The 19675-nt window shown below is 34.7% G+C and overlaps 1 protein-coding gene across 3 annotated transcripts in view; it reads right to left on the bottom strand.

The window, feature by feature from the left end:
• The window catches only part of LOC145294135 (nesprin-1-like), a 1091614-nt gene that overhangs the window by 560496 nt on the left and 511443 nt on the right, over positions 1–19675 (bottom strand). For all 3 annotated transcript variants that reach the window (XM_080141241.1, XM_080141242.1, XM_080141243.1), the window contains 5 exons: positions 19665–19675; positions 18239–18403; positions 12823–13149; positions 7142–7294; positions 5107–5271 (listed from right to left, as the gene is read on the bottom strand). The exon at positions 19665–19675 is cut by the window's right edge and continues 142 nt beyond it. In XM_080141241.1, coding sequence (XP_079997367.1) covers positions 5107–5271; positions 7142–7294; positions 12823–13149; positions 18239–18403; positions 19665–19675 — 821 coding nt within the window. The remainder of the gene's footprint in view (positions 1–5106; positions 5272–7141; positions 7295–12822; positions 13150–18238; positions 18404–19664) is intronic.

The raw sequence follows: 19675 nt of genomic DNA, 5'->3' as shown, positions 1-19675 counted from the left end.
CATCTTTAGACAGAATAGATACTACTCTTGTATCCTAGCCAGAAGAGCAAGAAGGTATATTTTAATTTCACGTACGGCCAAAAGCGACATTAATTTTATTTATTTTACATTTCGTCTTCAGTGATCGGGGAATCCTATTTATTAAAAAAGAGGATAGAAGGTGAAAACAAACTACGAATATTAAATTATCTATATACTAATTTAATGTTCGTAGTATGTTATCGCCCCCTTTTTAATAAATAGGATCTCCCGATCGAATAATTTATAATCTGGAAATTGTGTTAAAAGGTAATATGACATTAATATATAGATTATTAATATCTGTCTGTAGATAATCGTTTCTGCATCATATTTAATTTTTTTCATATTTCAGTTATGTCGGCATTAATGTGTTCATGAATGAAGAGATTGACACAGAATTATTGTCCACTTCATTAAGATACAAGAAAGTGAAGGAACAATTATTTGACACACACTATCCATTGAAAAGACCAGGAAACACATGTAGCACCGAAGCTATAAGCAAATTTGTTCATTTGCAACTTACACATCGCCACTGTCAACCAGTCATCAGTTGAGGAAAACAAAGGTTAAAATAGCATTGGCATAATTGAAATTCGATTGACATACGATAATGATTGGCAAAGAATGACAATGTTGACACAGTGCGATAGCACAAACACTGATTAATAATATTGAATCAAATAAAATTAAATAAAAGTTTAATACTTGAAACTGGATGATTGACAAAACAATGAAAATATAGACAATGATATTTGTTGGTAAAAACAGTATTGAATAATATTGAAAATTTGGTGAACAGACGACAATGCTTAACACAAATGACAATATAGAAACAGAACGATATTTTTTTATCAAAAACATTTAACAACCAAATTGAATAATGAAAATTTGAATGAAATAAAGAATATTTAAAAACGAATTTTAATCTTTGAAATTTAATGGACAGACCATAATGACAGACACAAATAACAATATAAAAACTTATTGGTTAATAGACATTGAAATAAATAAATAAAATGAGAATTTAATATTTGAAAAAGAATAGACACAAACAACAATGTAGACAGCTAATATAAAAACAAAACAAAAAAAACACCCAAATAAAAAAAATATATAAATTCCATCTTTGAAATCTGATGGACAGACAATAATGCTCAAAACAAAGGACAATATAGACACGCCGGAATATTGGGTGGGGTGGGGGTGGGGGTTAAAACATTGAAATTAAGAAAAAAAATTGAAATTGGATGGACAGATGATAATGACGGCCACAGAACACAAATATGGAATATAATAAATCATTGAAATAAATTTAATTATTTCTCTTATTATTTTCTTTTACTTCAACCAACATTTGAACAACCATACAATATGAAAACATTTGAACAACCATACAATATGAAAACATTTGAACAACCATACAATATGAAAACATTTGAAATAATCATACAATATGAAAACATTTGAAATAATCATACAATATGAAAACATTTGAAATAATCATACAATATGAAAACATTTGAAATAATCATACAATATGAAAACATTTGAAATAATCATACAATATGAAAACATTTGAACAACCATACAATATGAAAACATTTGAAACAACCATACAATATGAAAACATTTGAAATAATCATACAATATGAAAACATTTGAAATAATCATACAATATGAAAACATTTGAACAACCATACAATATGAAAACATTTGAAATAATCATACAATATGAAAACATTTGAAATAATCATACAATATGAAAACATTTGAACAACCATACAATATGAAAACATTTGAAATAATCATACAATATGAAAACATTTGAAATAATCATACAATATGAAAACATTTGAACAACCATACAATATGAAAACATTTGAAATAATCATACAATATGAAAACATTTGACATAATCATACAATATGAAAACGCAACACTTAAATAATAATAAAGTAATGTTTGATAAAAAAAATAACAATCTCGCCAATTATCAGCAGCAGTTACCTCGTTACTCCAAATCTCAGCACTTTAATGCAAAAACTCAACTCTAGAACACGACGTACTGCTGACAACATTTGCTACTTTGACATTCAAATCCAAAATCAAACCAGACTCTGAAAAATCAGGCTTTTTATATCCAAACCAGAAGCATCTCATTTGCATATTATGTAACAATATGGCATAAAGCATATAAAGAGAAAAGGCGACTATTTCTTTTTCTTTTTTCTTCATCCTTTTTGTCTTCACAGACCGCACACGGATATTGAATAATATTGAAAATTTGGTGAACAGACGACAATGCTTAACACAAATGACAATATAGAAACAGAACGATATTTTTTATCAAAAACATTTAACAATCAAATTGAATAATGGAAATTTGAATGAAATAAAGAATATTTAAAAACGAATTTTAATCTTTGAAACAATAAACAGATACAAATAAGATTTGAACTAACTTTTTTAAGTTCTTTATTATAAATTTTGCCTTTGGTAGCATTTTAAAGCACAAAATTTTATAAATATAAAATCAAAATCACAAAGACTTTTTTTTTTTTTACTGTTATTTCCCTCCAAACAAAGCACAGTACTATTTGAAAGTACAGGGTTACTATTTGGGATTAAATCTACAGGGTTATAATGTGACCCAACTAACCATGATGATAAGTGATTACCCCAGAGGAGGAGTAGGGTGAGCTAAATTTGAGCTATGGTTGGAAATTGCCCCAAAAGGAGGCCAATAACAGATGAATTAAAGCCTTTTTATTCAGATACCGATCCCGGAGTATAGCAGGTGACCCTGCTAGCTAAAAAGAGAAAGTGGTTAATTGCTGATGCGAAATACATTTTCTTTGCAACGAATAAACAAAGTCGAAAATAGTAAACAATATTGCTATAAAAAATGATTATTTGGAAGTATCTAGCCTTTGTTTGGGCTAGAGGGCTGACCTTAAGGTCAGGGCTGAAGTCGACCGGTTCATGGGAATCGGCGATGAAAACCTTTGTTATGCAGAAAATTACCTAATTAGCGTGTATGGGGGAGGTAACTAATTATCCAATCAGGGCAAACCAGATTATGACATGTTGGATGGGGATTGGCTTGTAGAGAACCCCAGGTCTGCCCAGACATCATCCCAGTTCTGCATACATAAGGGGCTGCAGAGCAAAGAAAATTAGTTGAACTCATGTTTTGGAGTCTGAACTTGGGAGAAGACAATCCACTGACCCATACCACCCCGCGTAAAAGCACCCGTTCGATAAGCAAGTAATCTGTTGTTGAAAACAAGACAAAGGTCCCATTGAAAGGACATTATAATCAACCAGGGTCAGTATCAAATTATTTGTCATTATTACTTGTGAGTGAACTCAAAGAAAATCAACCAAGTTGAGTGATCTTTTCCAGTGAGTGGCCAGCGAGAAAGAGAGGCATCAAACGACCGCATCCAGCATGCAGACAGAACCGTCATATCAACCCTGTCTTCATGAAAGCAACTGAGACTGCATTGTTGAGTTTGAGCAGAACCACCTAAGATGACTGTAACTGTGTGGACACTATCATCTTCCTCTGTTGTGTCTTAACTGAGGGACGTCAGATCTTTGCACAAGTTTATATTATGTACGAAACAGTAAGATATCTGTTCATATTACACTTGAACTTCTGCATATCAGTATATGCATGCACTTGGAGAAGATCGGAGGTAACATCGGCTAAAATGTGAGAAACACATTCAAGATGAGAACAGAAACCTAAAGAATTCAAACGATACAAACAAATAATCAAAATACGAAGTGCATTCAATAAGTTTCCAGACTTTTTATGTTTGGGCATTTTTATTGAGAGTGCACACATAAAACTAGTCCCCCTCAAAATAATCTCTTCTGGCTGCAATGCTCTTGTATCATTCCAACAACTTTTGGAAGTCCATATGGAATTCTGGTTTGATAATATCACCCGTGTGAGCTACGTCTACAGGCGAATCATAGTAGTTTCTCAATTAGACTAGTTGAACCTGACCGTTGATCTCTTAACGAGATTTGATGGGCTGCGTTCAGTATGGACTTCGGGACTAACAAACTAAAAAGGCAGTTCTTCAGGGCAGTGGTAGAGTCTGTCCTTGTTTACAGTGCTACAACCTGGACACTCACCAAAAGATTAGAAAGAAAACTAGACAGCACATACACCCGTATGCTACGAACAGCATTAAATATATCTTGGCAAAATCATCCCATGAAGCAGCAACTTTATGGCAACCTACCTGCCATATCTAATACCATCAGAGAAATATGCCTATGATTTGCTGGTCATTGTCTGAGGAGCAAGCATGAATTGGTGAGTGATGTATTGCTATGGACTCTACGACACGGACGCGCAAGCAAAGGACAACCTAGATCCACATACATACATTCTATACGTTTCTGTAGCATTTTTTAAAGTTTAAAACAGAATTTTTTTGCATATCTAAAGTGTCCTCATGTCCAGATTGCATTTTTGAAATTCACCAGCTGTGACAATCAGGCTTTAGTAGGGTGTATTCCAATTCCTGCTGTAGCTGTTTATTTGAGCCTGAAATCATAACAATTGGTCAGTTATCTCGTAAGATGAATAGAAAAAAAAATACTGAATTTTCAAGGGTCTATGACAATTTTAAAAAAGTCTGAGAACTTATTGAAGGTATCTCATAAATGACTGATCTATTATCATTCAATGCATTTTGTTCAAACTAAATGAATTTGTGCTTTTAACCAGACTGCACCTAAAACGCACCAACTCACTTTTTAGCATGCAGGTGCATGCTCTGTCAATGGCAGCCACTAAGTTTGATGTGTCATCCCTTGACCTTTTTGCACCTACCCGACACAAGTTAATTGGGTTCAACTCAGTACCACATTAATCGTGTTACTGACACAACATGAGGAGGAGGTTAATTTATTGTAGGCCAGAGTATGCTTACCGTAGTGCACTAACATTTCAAAAATACAGCTGACCTTGTATTTGACCTCCTAACAAAGATGTAAATAATAGACATACAAATTCCAATCGCATAAAACTATAAGAATGAAAACCTTATAAACACTTACCATTATTTTGTCCAACCTGTATTGGATAGCATGTTTGTCGCCTGTGACGTCATCGCATAAAGTTAGTTTCTCTTTAATTGAAGCGAGCCACTCGACACAATTGTTGTATTCGTCATTATATTCTTGGTGATCAGTCACAATCGATGTATATTTCTCTTGGCATTTCTTAAAAAAAAAAAAGGAATAAAAAAAAAACAGTTAAAAATAGAAAATGTTATTTTTTTGCTACCAACAGAAAACCATTTTTGTAATAAATTTTTTTCAAATTTTAATAAATTTATTTGGAGATGATGATGAATAGTTTCCATTATTTGGATTACTATTCACATCTTAGATGTTTCGGCCGATGAGACCTTCGACCTTCTTCAGGTACATCTCGTCAGGAATGTGTACAGAATTTTGAATGGAGTCCTTATTTAATTCAGGTAGTCTGCTGTCATTCTGCCAGTCATGACCGGGTAAAAATCTTAATTTGTTATAGTATTCCTTGTATCGACACCCGCATTGAAGATTGAACCTTCAACCTCTAGAAGACTCACTTCTATCTGAATGTGACTCTCTCTCCAGATTTCCCTGCCTTCCATCAGCCGGCTCAGATTTTCAGGATCACAGTTGGTTGGCGTCATGTGCAATTTGCTGGATGCATATTGAGCTAGGTCGTCCCATGGAATCCACAGCAATACATTTCTCACCAGCTCTTGTTTGCTCCTCTGGCAATGACCGGCAAATTGTAGAGGTCGCTCCCTGATGGTAGTAGATATGGCAGGTAGGTTGTCATAAAGTTGCTGCTTTGTTGGATGATCTTAAGGTATATTTAACACTGTTTGTAGCATAGAGGTTTATGTGCGATCTAGCTTTCTTTCTAATCTTTTGAGGTGTGTTCAGGTCGTGGCACCGTAAACAAGGACAGACTCCACCGGACGGTCACTTAGAACGGATTATTATTTAATACTTCGACCAAAACGTGAGAATAACATCCAAGATGAGATTAATAATCCAAATAATCAAAATTAAATTAATCTAACGACTCTCATATAGTGTTCCTCTATTGACTTTATCATACACACCATTTGCAAGAAGGGCTTATTTTTGTTCATAGCCAAGAAAGAAAAACAGAACATCATAACCACCGCCACGGGATTGGAAACTTCTGTCGGCTTTTTTTTTAACTAAATGCATGCCTAATGAAGACCAAGGATGCATTTCTCTCAGTGGATTAAACGTGTTCCACCTCCCCCAGGTACTAACCTAGAAATTCTACATCCTTGAACGATACATACAGATTATATATATATATATAAAACATATATATATTATCTCCTACCCCAACCCCCCTCCTTTTTCTTTCCCTCTTTTTTTTCTCGCATTCCTTCTAAAAACAATTCTTCCTAATACTAACCAACCATTTCTGTAAGGTCTGACAAGGCTGTTAGATCGTAAACACGGTCCAACATCCAAAACATATGTAACCAAACAGATAAAACGGTAATAAAAAATAAAACACATATTTGCTCTGCAATAGTATTGAGCACTCACCATATATATATAGGTGTTGTCTAGAATTGTGCATCTCTATATACTTAAAGGAATAAATTGTAAGATTGTCAATATTTTGAAAATTGGAATATAGACTTTTGTCATTTATTTGTTATATATGTTCCATGCTTTTGCAATCATCAGTGCAGGAAGTAACGATTGTCACTGTTCAAAGGATTCGAACCCTGACATGAAGTTACCCATGACTATTTGCAAGGAATGTTAGTTGCCATTTTTATTCCAGGCTTGACCTTAGTAAAATTTCTCAAAAAATAGTAAAATCATCTAGACATGTTCTATAGTATTTGTAATATCGACTGTAAGGAGTAGAGACCTCCGGTACGTTTGTATAAATATGTTGTCTGCGTAGCAGTGACATCATTTCTGGTGATTATGAAAAGATGAATTAATAAAAAAAAAAAATTTGAAGATAGAAACGGTAGATTCCTATGAATTGTATAATCAAAACTAAATTACAAAGGATTTCTTTGAATGTTACCTGGAGTTTGTCAGAGATTTTCTTGTACCTCTTCTTCATCCGTGAGATGGATTCAGCAAGGTTGGGTTGAGAAGCAGTTTCCATAAATGACGACATATTTCCTCCAACACTGTCAATTACATACTTGTAGGACTGGACATCATTGGACAAAACCTGAAACAACGAGAAGAGAAATATATCAGTACTAATGAACAAGACACCAAAATGGAAGTGAAAATTAAATTAAAAGTTATGCAACCCTTGAAAACATTGGTTAGTTCTGATGGATGACGGAGTTCTGATTAAAGCTTAGCTCTAATTATGGCTGACTTTGAACTTTTTTTTTTTCATATCAAACTTATTTCGTGTGAGCGTGTATAATTCATGCGAAATAACAAACTTTTAAAAGTAGCACACTTCACAACTTATCATTACTGATGTGGAGGCCGTACTTTACAAAACAAAAAAAGGTAAAATTAGTCGAGCATAGTTAAGGACAACCTAAAAGCTCCCTCTTGTTCAGTGCTTAACAAGGAGGGCATCAACTACAATTTTTTTAATCTTTAGTATGACTCAACTAGTTTTTCCCGTCCATTATTGGGCAACGCCAAATGTGTGCTAGTCGTCGATTATTATGATTATTTAAGCCAAAAAGTTTTGTTGACTAAAATATGTTTTAGGATAATCAAAATATTTAGATATTTATTTACATTTAATAGTTACTAGGAATGTGAACTTGGATTTTTTTTTACTTGGGAGTCACCACTTATCAAGGCCAGAAGACCACTCGAGGATAAGAGTTAATGAATCCAAGGTGGTAGTATAATAATCGTTAATGGTGTAAATTGAATAGAATTTGATTATTTATGGAGATGGTTCAACAAGAATTTGTTTACATTGGATTTGAAGGCTACCATGTTGTATTCAACCGGAAAGCAGGCCAATAGAACAATATTCCACAGTTCTGGAAAAGAAGCTTTGTTCATGGAATCTGCATTTAGATTGAAGCAGCTAAAGAGTGGGGGAAATCGTATATAGTGTTTGTAGCTAGTCGAGTGTTTTTTTTGTGAAAGTTTTGCGAGAGGGGGGATCATAGATTGGAGTTCATAACAGTTATAACAATTTAGTTGACAACTTAGAAATAATGACAGAAAAATATCAGGTGGTTATCTTAGTGACATATACTAATGTAGTTATTTAGAGGGAGAAATGATCGTTTTGAGATATGTGGAAATTAGACTGGGTCGGAGTTGGGAGAGACGGTTGACAGATTGTGATGGCTCTGAGTAGGGAAGGGTCAGAACTGGCGATAGTCTGAATCAGCATTGCAACTTTACAAAAGGGGAAACACTCTGGAATAAAAAGTTGGCTAAAATAAAACCCGAGGTTCTGTCGTTAGAATTTCCATTGCAGTTTTTCCGTTAAGACAAGACCAAACATGGGTCATATATGTTTCTTGTTGAAACCCCAAATAAGTGTTTCGTCTGTTGTGCTGCAAAGGTCCATCCATGCTTTCGCTCAGTCTTGAAAGACAAAGGATACCCCCTGCAGGGGCAGTAGCGCATGTAATTGTGAGGCAAGGGTTGCGCAATCTCCAACCACACCTTTCCTGAATCGGCTTTGTTTGAATCCAGTGGCAAGGGTAAGTCCAGGACGACTGGAAACAATGCTGAGATAAGCGGAGAGCACATACAGCACCTGAAAGTCCCCAATGGTCACCCATTTATTAATGACTAGATTCAACGTTGCTTAACTTTGGTGATCCAGCAGGAACCGGTGTGTCAACGTGATTATGCTGAAGGCTGCAAAGGTATTTATGTATATTATTGTTCTGTCATGAACTGTATTTAAATGTACCCACACACACATTGTACACGCTTTAACCCTTATCCTCGAGTGGCCTCTGGGCCTTAATTAGTGGTGATGCCTATGTAAAAAAAAAAAATAGATTAGACTATCACAATGCTAGATGGTCACAATGATACACTAGATGATAATAGAAACTCATAAATAGATACACGGATTACCCCCCCCCCATGTTATATAGAAGCCCTCGACATAACACCATTACCAGACAATCTAAACTTACTTAACGCAGCAAAAAAAGGGGGGGGGGGTTAACATAATTTGGACACATGATTGAAAGAGGAAATTGCAACTATGTCTATAGTCTTCTAAAAAGGCTGACTGTTGTATAGATTCAAATATTTGAAGATATTCAAATTCTATTTCTGATTTCTATGAAGCATGCGATGGTGGCATTAGTTTCGCCGGAAAGCATTTTAGAAGAGTCGTTCCAAAAGTAAAGCCTCCTACTTTTCTTAACTAAAAAAGTTGAAGAGCTACGAAGACGGGAATGATATCATTAAAACGAGCGACTTTTTGTGCTTCAAAACTTATTTGTCTACATTTCACACAAGTCATCAAAGATCTCTCCTTGAAAACAACCTGTGGTATTCCATGGAAGCTGAGTTACAACAAGTTTCCCCAGATTTTCAGTATTGTCCACCTCTTTCAATAACATTTAAAATAAATTTGCGTTGTCACAACAGCTCCTTACCATTGATTTTTCACAGCAGCGGCCATTAGTCGCCACTGGAATTTGAGTGGCAACAAGCCTCCCCCAAGGTCCCAGTTCTTTTCGCACTTGTCCAGCGGAGGTCTGATCAGCACTTTCTCCTTGGTCTTTCCATCCTTCTTGACCCTTCTTGACTATTTGTCACCACTCTTTTGGGAGAGCAATGATGGGGCAATGGGAAGGTATGGGTGAGGGGAGAACTTGTAGATATGCAGCTTCAATGTTCTTGGTTCCATGTAAAGCTTCTTCATGTTTTGCCTCTGCAGCAGTTTGTCTGGCCTGCGCATTCAAGAGTTTTCCTTAATATTTCAGCTGTTTTCATTATTGTTATTCATTGTATCTTTGCAGCCATTTCTCTGATTCCAATTTCTCCCATTCTGTTTTCCAAGCTTTCACCCTGTGGTCAGCTGGGACAACAAAGTCTACGAATTGACAGGACTTTTCTTTCTTGTTCATTATTACGACATACGGTCTTCTTGCTTGGATTGGTTTATCTGTTTGTATGCCCATGTTGCATAGGATTTTGTGATTCTCGTTTTCAAGTACTGTTGCCGACTTATGCTTGTACCAGCATTATTGTTGTTATTAGTATTATTATTTATTCAGTCAGAGTTTTCATACAAAGTTTTCATCATCAAAAGATTTCTCCTCGAGAACAACCTGTGGTGTTTCCAGGACTTTGAGTGACAGCAAATCTCTTCAGATTTCCAGTACTCTCCACCTCTTTTGATAACTTTTGCAAATTAATTTGTGCTATCACAACAGTCATTTACCATTGATTTTTTGCTGGTAACTACCATTGGTCTTCACTAGAATTTGGGTGGCACTAAGCCTCCCCAAGGTTCCAATCCTCTTCACACTCATCCAATGTAGGTCTGGTTAGTGCTTTCTCTCCTTGGTCTTTCCATCCTCCTTGAACTTTTGTGTGGTGGCAGATTTTTTTTTGGGGGGGGGATGGGGTTTCAGTTTTCTTCATTCCATGTTTTCTGTTTTCTGTTTTTCTTTTGCAGTTTTACTCTTATTGCAATGTCTGTATCTCCGGTTTGCGTTTGTAGCTCATATCTCCGTATTCAATGATTTTTCTTAATATTTCAATCGTTTCCATTATTATCTGTTGTATCTTCTCGGTCTCTGATTTTAATCTCTCCCATTCTTTTTTTTTTCAAAGTTTTTCGTGATTATTTCTAGCGTTTCTCCTATTATTGGTGTTATCTTGACTTTCCGCTCTTTGGCCAGCTCCGTGTATTTGTTTCCTTGATATTCCTGCTGTGGTCAGCTGGAACGGCGAAATCTATGATTTGACAGGACTTTTCCTTCTTGTTTACTATTATGACAGCTGGTCTTCTTGCTTGAGTAGCTTTATCTGTTTGTACTAGATTCCATACGATTTTATAACTTCCATTTTCAACTACTGCTGACGATTACTATTTATTTATTTATTAACTGATAAATGTCTTTCATTCTATAAAAATGTGTTAATCAGTGAATAATGGGAGGACGAAAAACCAATAATTTTGAAAACTGGACAGACACACACATGCTATAAAAATTTGGAAACCAAGGGAGATGCTTCCTCGTATCGTAACCAGGAGGAGGGGGAGGGGTAAAGCAATGGACAACACGATTCTAGAAAATCTGCAAAGGATTTAGGAAATTTTAATTTTTAATAAAACTTTTTTTTAAATAATCAATCTTTTTCATATATCGCTCCTGTTTTTCGTAAATATCCTTGAACCTCCATCTCTCCGGCCCTTCATTGGCCCCAAAACGTACATACTTATATGTACAAGGAGGGAAGACGTTGGAAGGGATGAAAAATGGTAATTATTTTTCAATCCCAGCATTTGTTGATTAACGAGAATTTTCGATACAATCCAATTTTTTTCTTTTAACTTTTACATTTTTCACGATTTAAAATGACAAATTTTTATTCAACATAGAGGAATGCTAGAGTCCTCTTCTAATAATAGATAAACTTAAATTTCTTTTAACACTTCTGACCAATGTTTAACAGATCATTTCTGCTATCATCATCATGTCTTGTAACAGAGCACAGATGCGCGTATGCAAAATGACGCCCCCCGTAAGGAAAAAATATATAAAAAGGATAAAAAGTATGTTAGAGAAGACGATCACGTTAAAGATGTGGATCACATTCAAGAGCACGTTAGAGACGTGGGTGACGTCACAGCCATAACGAGAAGTAACACGTGGCAGGAGCATGAAGAAATAAACGCCATTATTACAACGGGGAAAAAAAGGAGTTGAAGTTCATTCCTATTCTTTGTTTACTTTGTGATTAAGGCAACAACATGTTGGGTAATGTTACACATTCTAAAAGTAAGATTTTACAGAGGAAAAAGAAGACGTTAGAGAAGACGATCATGGTAGATGTGAATGACGTTTGAGATCACGTTAGTGGCGTGCATGACGTTGGAGAGCATATTAGAGATGTGGGTGATGTTATAGTCGTAATGAAAAGTCACGAGTGACAGGAAAATAAGGAAATAAATGTCGAAAAAGCAAGTTGAAGTTCTTTCCTATTCTTTGTCTAATTTGCGACTGAGGGTACAACATGTTGGGTAAGGTTACAGCCTTTCTATTTTTAAAAATATTTCCAAAAAGATGAACTAAAATTTTTAGCATAAATAGGTTGAAGGTGTTCAATCTGATGGAGATGCAACGAAACTGGTACACAAGGCTGCTTGTTTAGTGATGGTGCATAGATGCAGGCTACAAATGGCAGGCCTGCAATGGGAAACATTTAGATAAGAGAGGAGACCATCTAAGAAATTGGTTAGTCGCCTTTAAGAAACAATGATTTCTTAAAAACGAGAATTCATGCAGAGAATGCAGCCCACTTGAGATCAGATAAAATTTATGTCCACTCCAAATAATATCAGTTAGTTTGATTATCATCAATATTGTTTGCTCTCTTTGACTTCCAACTTCTGCGCTATACACGGGACGATGGTAACATGCAAGATACGGTCCCTTCTGGTTAATGATCATCTTTCTCTCAGATAACATGAAAGTCCCCCCATTCCTCATCATTACATCACGTTTTAGAAAAAAAATAAATAAATAAATAAAAAACACAACAACTGATTAAAAATATCCTTACCTTGTAGTTCTGCAATTGCAGTTTCTTCTCTTTCAAGGTTGGCGTGAGCGGTGATGGACCTTCAAGCCGAGATTCGATTTTGCTCAGCCATTTCTCAATCTGTGTGCTCTTGTCTTCAAAGGAAACCAACTGGAGTAAAGCCACTTCAAGCTTACGCTGAGATGCGGTGACGTCTTCAAAGAATGTTTCCCACTTCATCTTGATGTCCCGCATTTCCTTGCGGGTGGTGTCCTGTCCCTCGGGTGCACTGTTTGATATTACTTTTTCTCCCGCCTCGATCATGCCGTTTAATTTCAGAAGACCTGTATCTCTTTCTTTAAGAATTTCCTACAAATAGAAAAACAACGATTTTGTGTATGAATCTTCAAAGAAGAAAGGACCTTGGAAAATTATGAAACACTAATGAGAAAAAGGTGATTTTTTTTATGGAGCACTATTCGTTATTTTGAAGTAAAATAAAATAACGAACGTACATCCATTGTCAGAACTGGCAAAAGAAAATATCCTTCACCAGTATTAGTGTAACGTGGCAGTATTAGTGTAACGTGGCATGTTACAAACAAACAAGAGGAAAGAAATAAACAAAAATCCAGGTCGACATTTTTTCTTTTTTTAACCAAAGTTTTAATTTCTGTTACTTTCCCGTCTCGACACAACTTAATAGTCTTTCACCATCATCTACTTTTCTTCTTCCTCCGACCACATGCCGGCCACAGCCAGTCCATTCTCGTCCTCAATTTTGCACATCCATTTTCTTCGACATCGACTTTTGCTTCTCTCCCAAGCACGTAGTGTCCCTTTTCTTCTTTTTTCCCTTTTTCTTCTCGTGCACTCTCCCTAATTTGCATATGCACAGTTTTCAGCTATGGTTGTTGCTGATATTTTCCTATGCACTCATACGCACCATGTTAAATTAACACAAATATTTATATTCATATAAAATAATATCTGCTTTGGTGAAGCAAACAAAAAAAATAAATAAGAAAAAATAAAATGTCATAAATTGGAATGTTAAAAAAAAATGAAGAAAAACCGTATAAATCGGCATAGAAAACAAAGAAAATCTCATTTTGGAAATAAATTTCATGGATTGTCTGTCTTGCTATTTACTTTAGCAACTCTGCCGAAATACTTAAAATGGATGCATAGTTTTTACTCGTTAAGTTTTGTGTGATGGAATACATAGACATAAGGTTGGACAAAATAATGAAAAAAAAAACTTGTAGATTTTGTACCAGTTTTAAAAACCAATAAAAATTGAGAAAAATTACCGAAATATTAATTTCAATTTTTTATTTATTGATAATTGTTGTCCTGAATGAATTGGTTAAATTATATTTTTTAATTTTAGTTAGTGCATATTATTAGTAAGAAAGATTAAAATAATAGTTCGATCAGATTTCCAAAAATAACAGGTACTACTGTAATGGAAGTGGCTGACGTAGTGGAGAGAGGAAGATTTGAAGGTGGTGACCACCGACGGAAAAGGGAAAGCATCCCTCATACTCCTCTAAACAAAATTCTGGAAGAAAGACAGAGCTGTCTGAAAGAAATCGTAGAGTCCTTGTAAGGATTGTAAAGAAAAAGCACAAAAACACGACATTCAAAATTACAACAGAACTTAACAATCTTATGGATAATCCCATTTCAACAAAACTTTCATTCATAAACTCATTTCATTATTTCATTCATAAACTCCATTTCATTCATAAACTCATTTGCTCTGTTGTGCTTACAGTTTCTATTACAAGACAGAGGGCAAGTGAAAGTATCTTCATACCAGTTAAAGATGCATTATGTCGGATATTGGACTCTCGGATAGTGTAAGATGATTTGATGCAATGAGGAGACAAAGGGTGGCGCTGCAGTATGTTATAATGTATTGAAATGGAGATATATATATATATATATATATATATATATATAGTAATTTATAAAATATATATGGCGATTAAGCTACACTGAATATTCGGCGTTTCATCCACTCTAGGATTCCTCAGAGTGGATGAAACGCCGAATATTCAGTGTAGCTTAATCGCCATATATATTTTATAAATTACTAACTAGCTCTACCTACATATTGAGCACTTTTGAAGTAAATACTTCAAGTTTACACATAAATCTATTCTTTCGTATATTAATTTTATGTGAGTAAATGAAGTAGTTTATATATATATATATATATATATATATAACATGTGTCTTCTTAGTGGTTAGATTGTATGAGTGTATATACGTTTGTATATACGTGTCACAGTCATCTATATGACGTGTGTGTATATGTGTGATCATCTATGTGTAGCATTTTGATCATCTAATCTAGTTTTTCTATTGTCTGTTGAATTAATGCGTGTATGATACAATTTAACAACGGACATGTAACATTTACAACAGAAAGGAACAAATAACAGTGTGTGTGTGTGTGGTTTTACATCAACCAATGAGAAGACATAATTAGCCCATCTTTGGTTTTGATTGACGAATCTTCAGAAAAGCTGCAAATAAAGATTCATAAAACTCAGTCTTAGTGGTACTTACAGCAGCTTTATTCCAGATGCTCCCCCATTGAAAAGCTGTAAAGCTGGTCCTAGATTTTTACATTTAACATTTTCCATACTTGGAGCATTACTGTCCATGGACTGTCTTTCTTCTTCGGCCTACCAGCTCAGTCTTCTCTCTCTGACTTCCAACTCTTGACTCAATGATACATGTCTTTCAGCCTCTAACCTAAGATCCATGCACTCTTAAGTGATCTCTACATCAGACTCTAGAGGTCAAACCTTTTAAATTATTGTTTGTGTTCTAACATTCTTTTCTATTAAAATATCTTAACGCAAATAATTTTATTTGTAAATAATTATTTCGCTATGATAACATTCTTTCTGACATTCTATTTTTACAAATATTAATAACGATCATAATAATCGTCGATCAGCACATCTTTCAGCATTGTAAGATATATATATATATATATATTCTTTCCTTATGACAAAAGGATTCAATCAAGGAATTGGCAAGAAAGTTCTTGCTATTTTTTAACTTTTAAATTCAGATAAAAATATCTCGGCTCAAACAAATATTTATTGATCGAAATAAGCACCATCAAAATCAACACACTTTTGACAATGCGAAACAAGTGTATTTATGGCAGTAACGTAAAAATCTTGCGTTTTGGTGACGAAGTCACTGAAGGCATTTTTGATATCACTTAGGTTTTTGAAGAGAAAAGCTGTCAAGATGCTTGAAAAAGTTGTAGTCGGTAGGTGAGAGGTCTGAAGAGTATGGGGGATGAGGCAGAGTTTCGTAACCCAATTCGTTCAACTTTTTCAGGGCTGGTTTAGCAACATGCAGTCGGACATTGCTGTGTAGGAGAATTGGGCTTTTTCTGTTGCTTAATGCTAGATGTAGTTGTCGAAGTTTCTAATGTATTTCCTTCATTTATTGACAGTACTTCACTGCCATAATGGTTTCGGATGCATTAAAAAAACTGTAACTGGTGCAACTCTGGCGTTGGGAAGTGTTGTGGAGCTTCATCGGTATCTAACCATAACCCGAGCATCGCCAGTTGTTTCAAAGAACCCACTTTTCATCGCAATTCACAACCCGGCCAAGAAACGGGTCGTTCTTGTTATGTAAAAGAAGAAAAGATGACACTTCATAACGGCGTTTCTTTTGGTTGTCGTTCAATTCGTGAGGCACGCATTTATCAAGTTTTTTTATCAACTAGTTTTTGATGTCGCAAGCTGTTTCAGCAGCTTTTTGGCCAAGCTTGAATTGAAATAAGAAAATTGTGCGATTTTGCTTTTTTACTATTTTGTATTGAACATTTGGAAAAGATGGCGTACTTATTTTAAAACGATTCTAATTTAAACGATTAGATAAAGCGAAAAACCACCTTTAAAATGATTATAATTTAAGCAATTAGATAAAACGAAAAACCACCTTTAAAATGATTCTAATTTAAACGATTAGATAAAACGAAAAACCACCTTTAAAATGATTATAATTTAAACAATTAGATAAAACGAAAAACCACCTTTAAAATGATTCTAATTTAAACGATTAGATAAAACGAAAAACCACCTTTAAAATGATTATAATTTAAACGATTAGATAAAACGAAAAACCACCTTTAAAATGATTATAATTTAAACGATTAGAAAGAGCGAAAAACACCTTTAAAATAATATATAAAGTAAAGGTATTATAACAAAAACTTATTTGAAAATACATCATTTGAAATCAAAATTAAAAATTCACAAGAACCTTCTTGCCAACCTAATATCAACCGCTTTTTCAACACAGTTCAGTTTAAAAACATGTTACTCTAAAGATGGTGATGACATCAAAGATTATAAACCATGTCCATGTTCATTCACCAACGGTCCATATTTATTTCACAAGGATGGAGTTGGGCACAAGGTCAGTTTTTAATATGGGGAAAATCTAATTTCCCAAAAAGGGTCACTCTGAACTGGGACAAAATAAAAATTACTTAAGTCTAATAGCATTTCTTCTTCACTGACTGGAGACAAAACAGATACTACACTATGATATCAACCTGAAAAACAATGAATGTGATATCGAAATTTCAGTGCTCAACTTGATGCATCATTTACCTGGATGCTGCAAGTGTTTTTTTTTTTGTTTTTTTTTTTACTAAGGAGGTCACTACATATCAAGGGCCAAAGGCCACTCCTATGTGAGAGCTAGGGTTAGAGTTAAGGTGAGAGTTAGGGTTTAATTAGATGAGACAGCAAGGTCATAGTGGAACTTAGGTAGGGCTAGATTGTCTAAAATTACGGCTTAATATGAATTTATTCACATTAGATTTAAAGACGAATGTTATATTCTGTGAGGAAGTAAACCCGTGGTATTGTGTTTCAGAGATGGACAGTTCTAGGAAAGAAACTCTGATCATGGAATTTTCGTTTAGTTTTAGGCACAAATAGAGAATGCGGAAAGTTGTTGGCAGTAGTTGTAGCTAGGTTTTATGGGGAGGGACCATAGAATGGAGCTCAGTCGAGCATCTCCGACAAAAGTAACGATAGAGCAGAGACAGACTCACGACGTCTCTTCTGTGAGAAAGAGGAAGCAGGGAGGCAAAAAGGTTATCGTCCACTGAATGATAAACACAATATCATAGATTTGATCGACAATAACTCTCAGTTGATGCCCATAAAATGAATTGACAACATCAGCAACTGCAACCTAACTTGCTTATTATTTCATTTATTATTTTATTGTTTATTGTTTTATTTATTATTTACTTGCTTATTTATTATTATTTCATTGCTTATTTCATTTATAAGCAAATCTTTACGAATGTAAAGTAGAATATTGCTGTTACTAAATATTAAAAATGAATTAATAGCATAAAGGCCTTTCATAATTTAAAAAAAAAAAAAAATCTTACCTGGATGCTTTCCAAGCTAGACTCCAAATCAACTCTGCTGCTTCCAACGCCAACAACAGCATCAAATTTGTCCTTGGACTTTTGCAGCCATTTTTCACACTCTTCAAGTTTTCCAAGATAAAAATTATAGTCGTCAAGATCCTGACAACATTTTTTCGCTAAATTCTGTAAAAACACATGTTGAAGGAAATCAGTAAAAAAAATAAAATTCTATGAAAGTAAAAAACACAATTTAAAACAGCATACAAAATGAGTTCATTGATATACAGGAGGCTATTGTAGTAATTTCCACCAAGTTATAATTTCAGAAGTCATTTGTAATAGATACCTGTTCTGTCTAGCATAGAATAGATGCCCTAGTATTTTTCTCCCTTTTGCTGGCACGTTTTTTTAGAGCATTCTTTCAGACTGTTTACGACAGAGACTTTTAGTGTCTATTTTGCCCCCATGATGCCGTTATCTCTTTAAGTATAGCATTATTGCCTTTCTTCTGTTTAAGATCAGAATTAAATTGTGCTAATATTAATTTTTAGTATTATTTCTTTTATCTAAACTAACCCTAACCCTTTTCCCCACATATTAGTCTATATTTTTTCTTTGCTTAACATGGTTTTAATTTTTTAACTTTATTTTCATCCTTGAAATAACTTTTATTCTGCAATAGGAGTTCATGTTAACTGTACACAGTTTGTGCACATTTCCACAAAACACGCATTCCGGAAGACAGTATATAGCAGAAAATTAATGTTTCCAACGCTAAAAATAATCTAGTTAGTCGATCACCGGATGTCCTTGAAAAGAACACCTTGTAATTCAGCAACATCTCAACCTGTAGTATCTGCAGCCTATCTTTAATGGATTAGGCATTAAGCTCTTTGCACAGAGGTAGAATTTAATCACAATATAATCCTCCCTATCACTCTGCCTGGGTAACACAAGCATATCGAGGGACAGTTAAGGACTTGGACAACAATCATCAAGAAAAACTTGGTTGACCTCTCAGGTCCATAGGTAATCGGCCTTTGACGGTCCAATCGCAATCTGTTAGGAATGATATGCTCCTTTGTCTGGGTGGTGCAATTTACTCCTTTGTCTGGGTGGTGCAATTCTGTCAGTGAACAGTTGATGACCTGGACAACAATGATCAAAGAAAACTTTGCTAACATCTCAGGTCCATACATGGTCGGCCTTTGATGGTTAAATTGCAATTGGTTAGCTATCTCATATAATCAGCATGAGACGCTATGGATTCGGATGTGGTGTAATCCAGAGAAGAAGGCTCAACTCAACTCGGATGAACGTCATTGCAACAACATATATGGTGAAGGAGAGAGAAAAGTCAGAAAGAAAAAGGAAGAAAAATACACTCGGTAGAGGCATGGTAATATATATTCTGTAGTATAAACAAAAAAAAATTATTTCTTACCTTCAGGGTAT

The sequence above is a fragment of the Euprymna scolopes genome, chromosome 15 (genome assembly GCF_053919585.1).
Source record: "Euprymna scolopes isolate OS-2025 chromosome 15, ASM5391958v1, whole genome shotgun sequence".
In the NCBI taxonomy this organism is placed as follows: Eukaryota; Metazoa; Mollusca; class Cephalopoda; order Sepiida; family Sepiolidae; genus Euprymna; species Euprymna scolopes.
The sequence above is the reverse complement of the archived record's forward strand: the minus strand, read 5'-3'. Positions and strand labels throughout refer to the sequence as shown.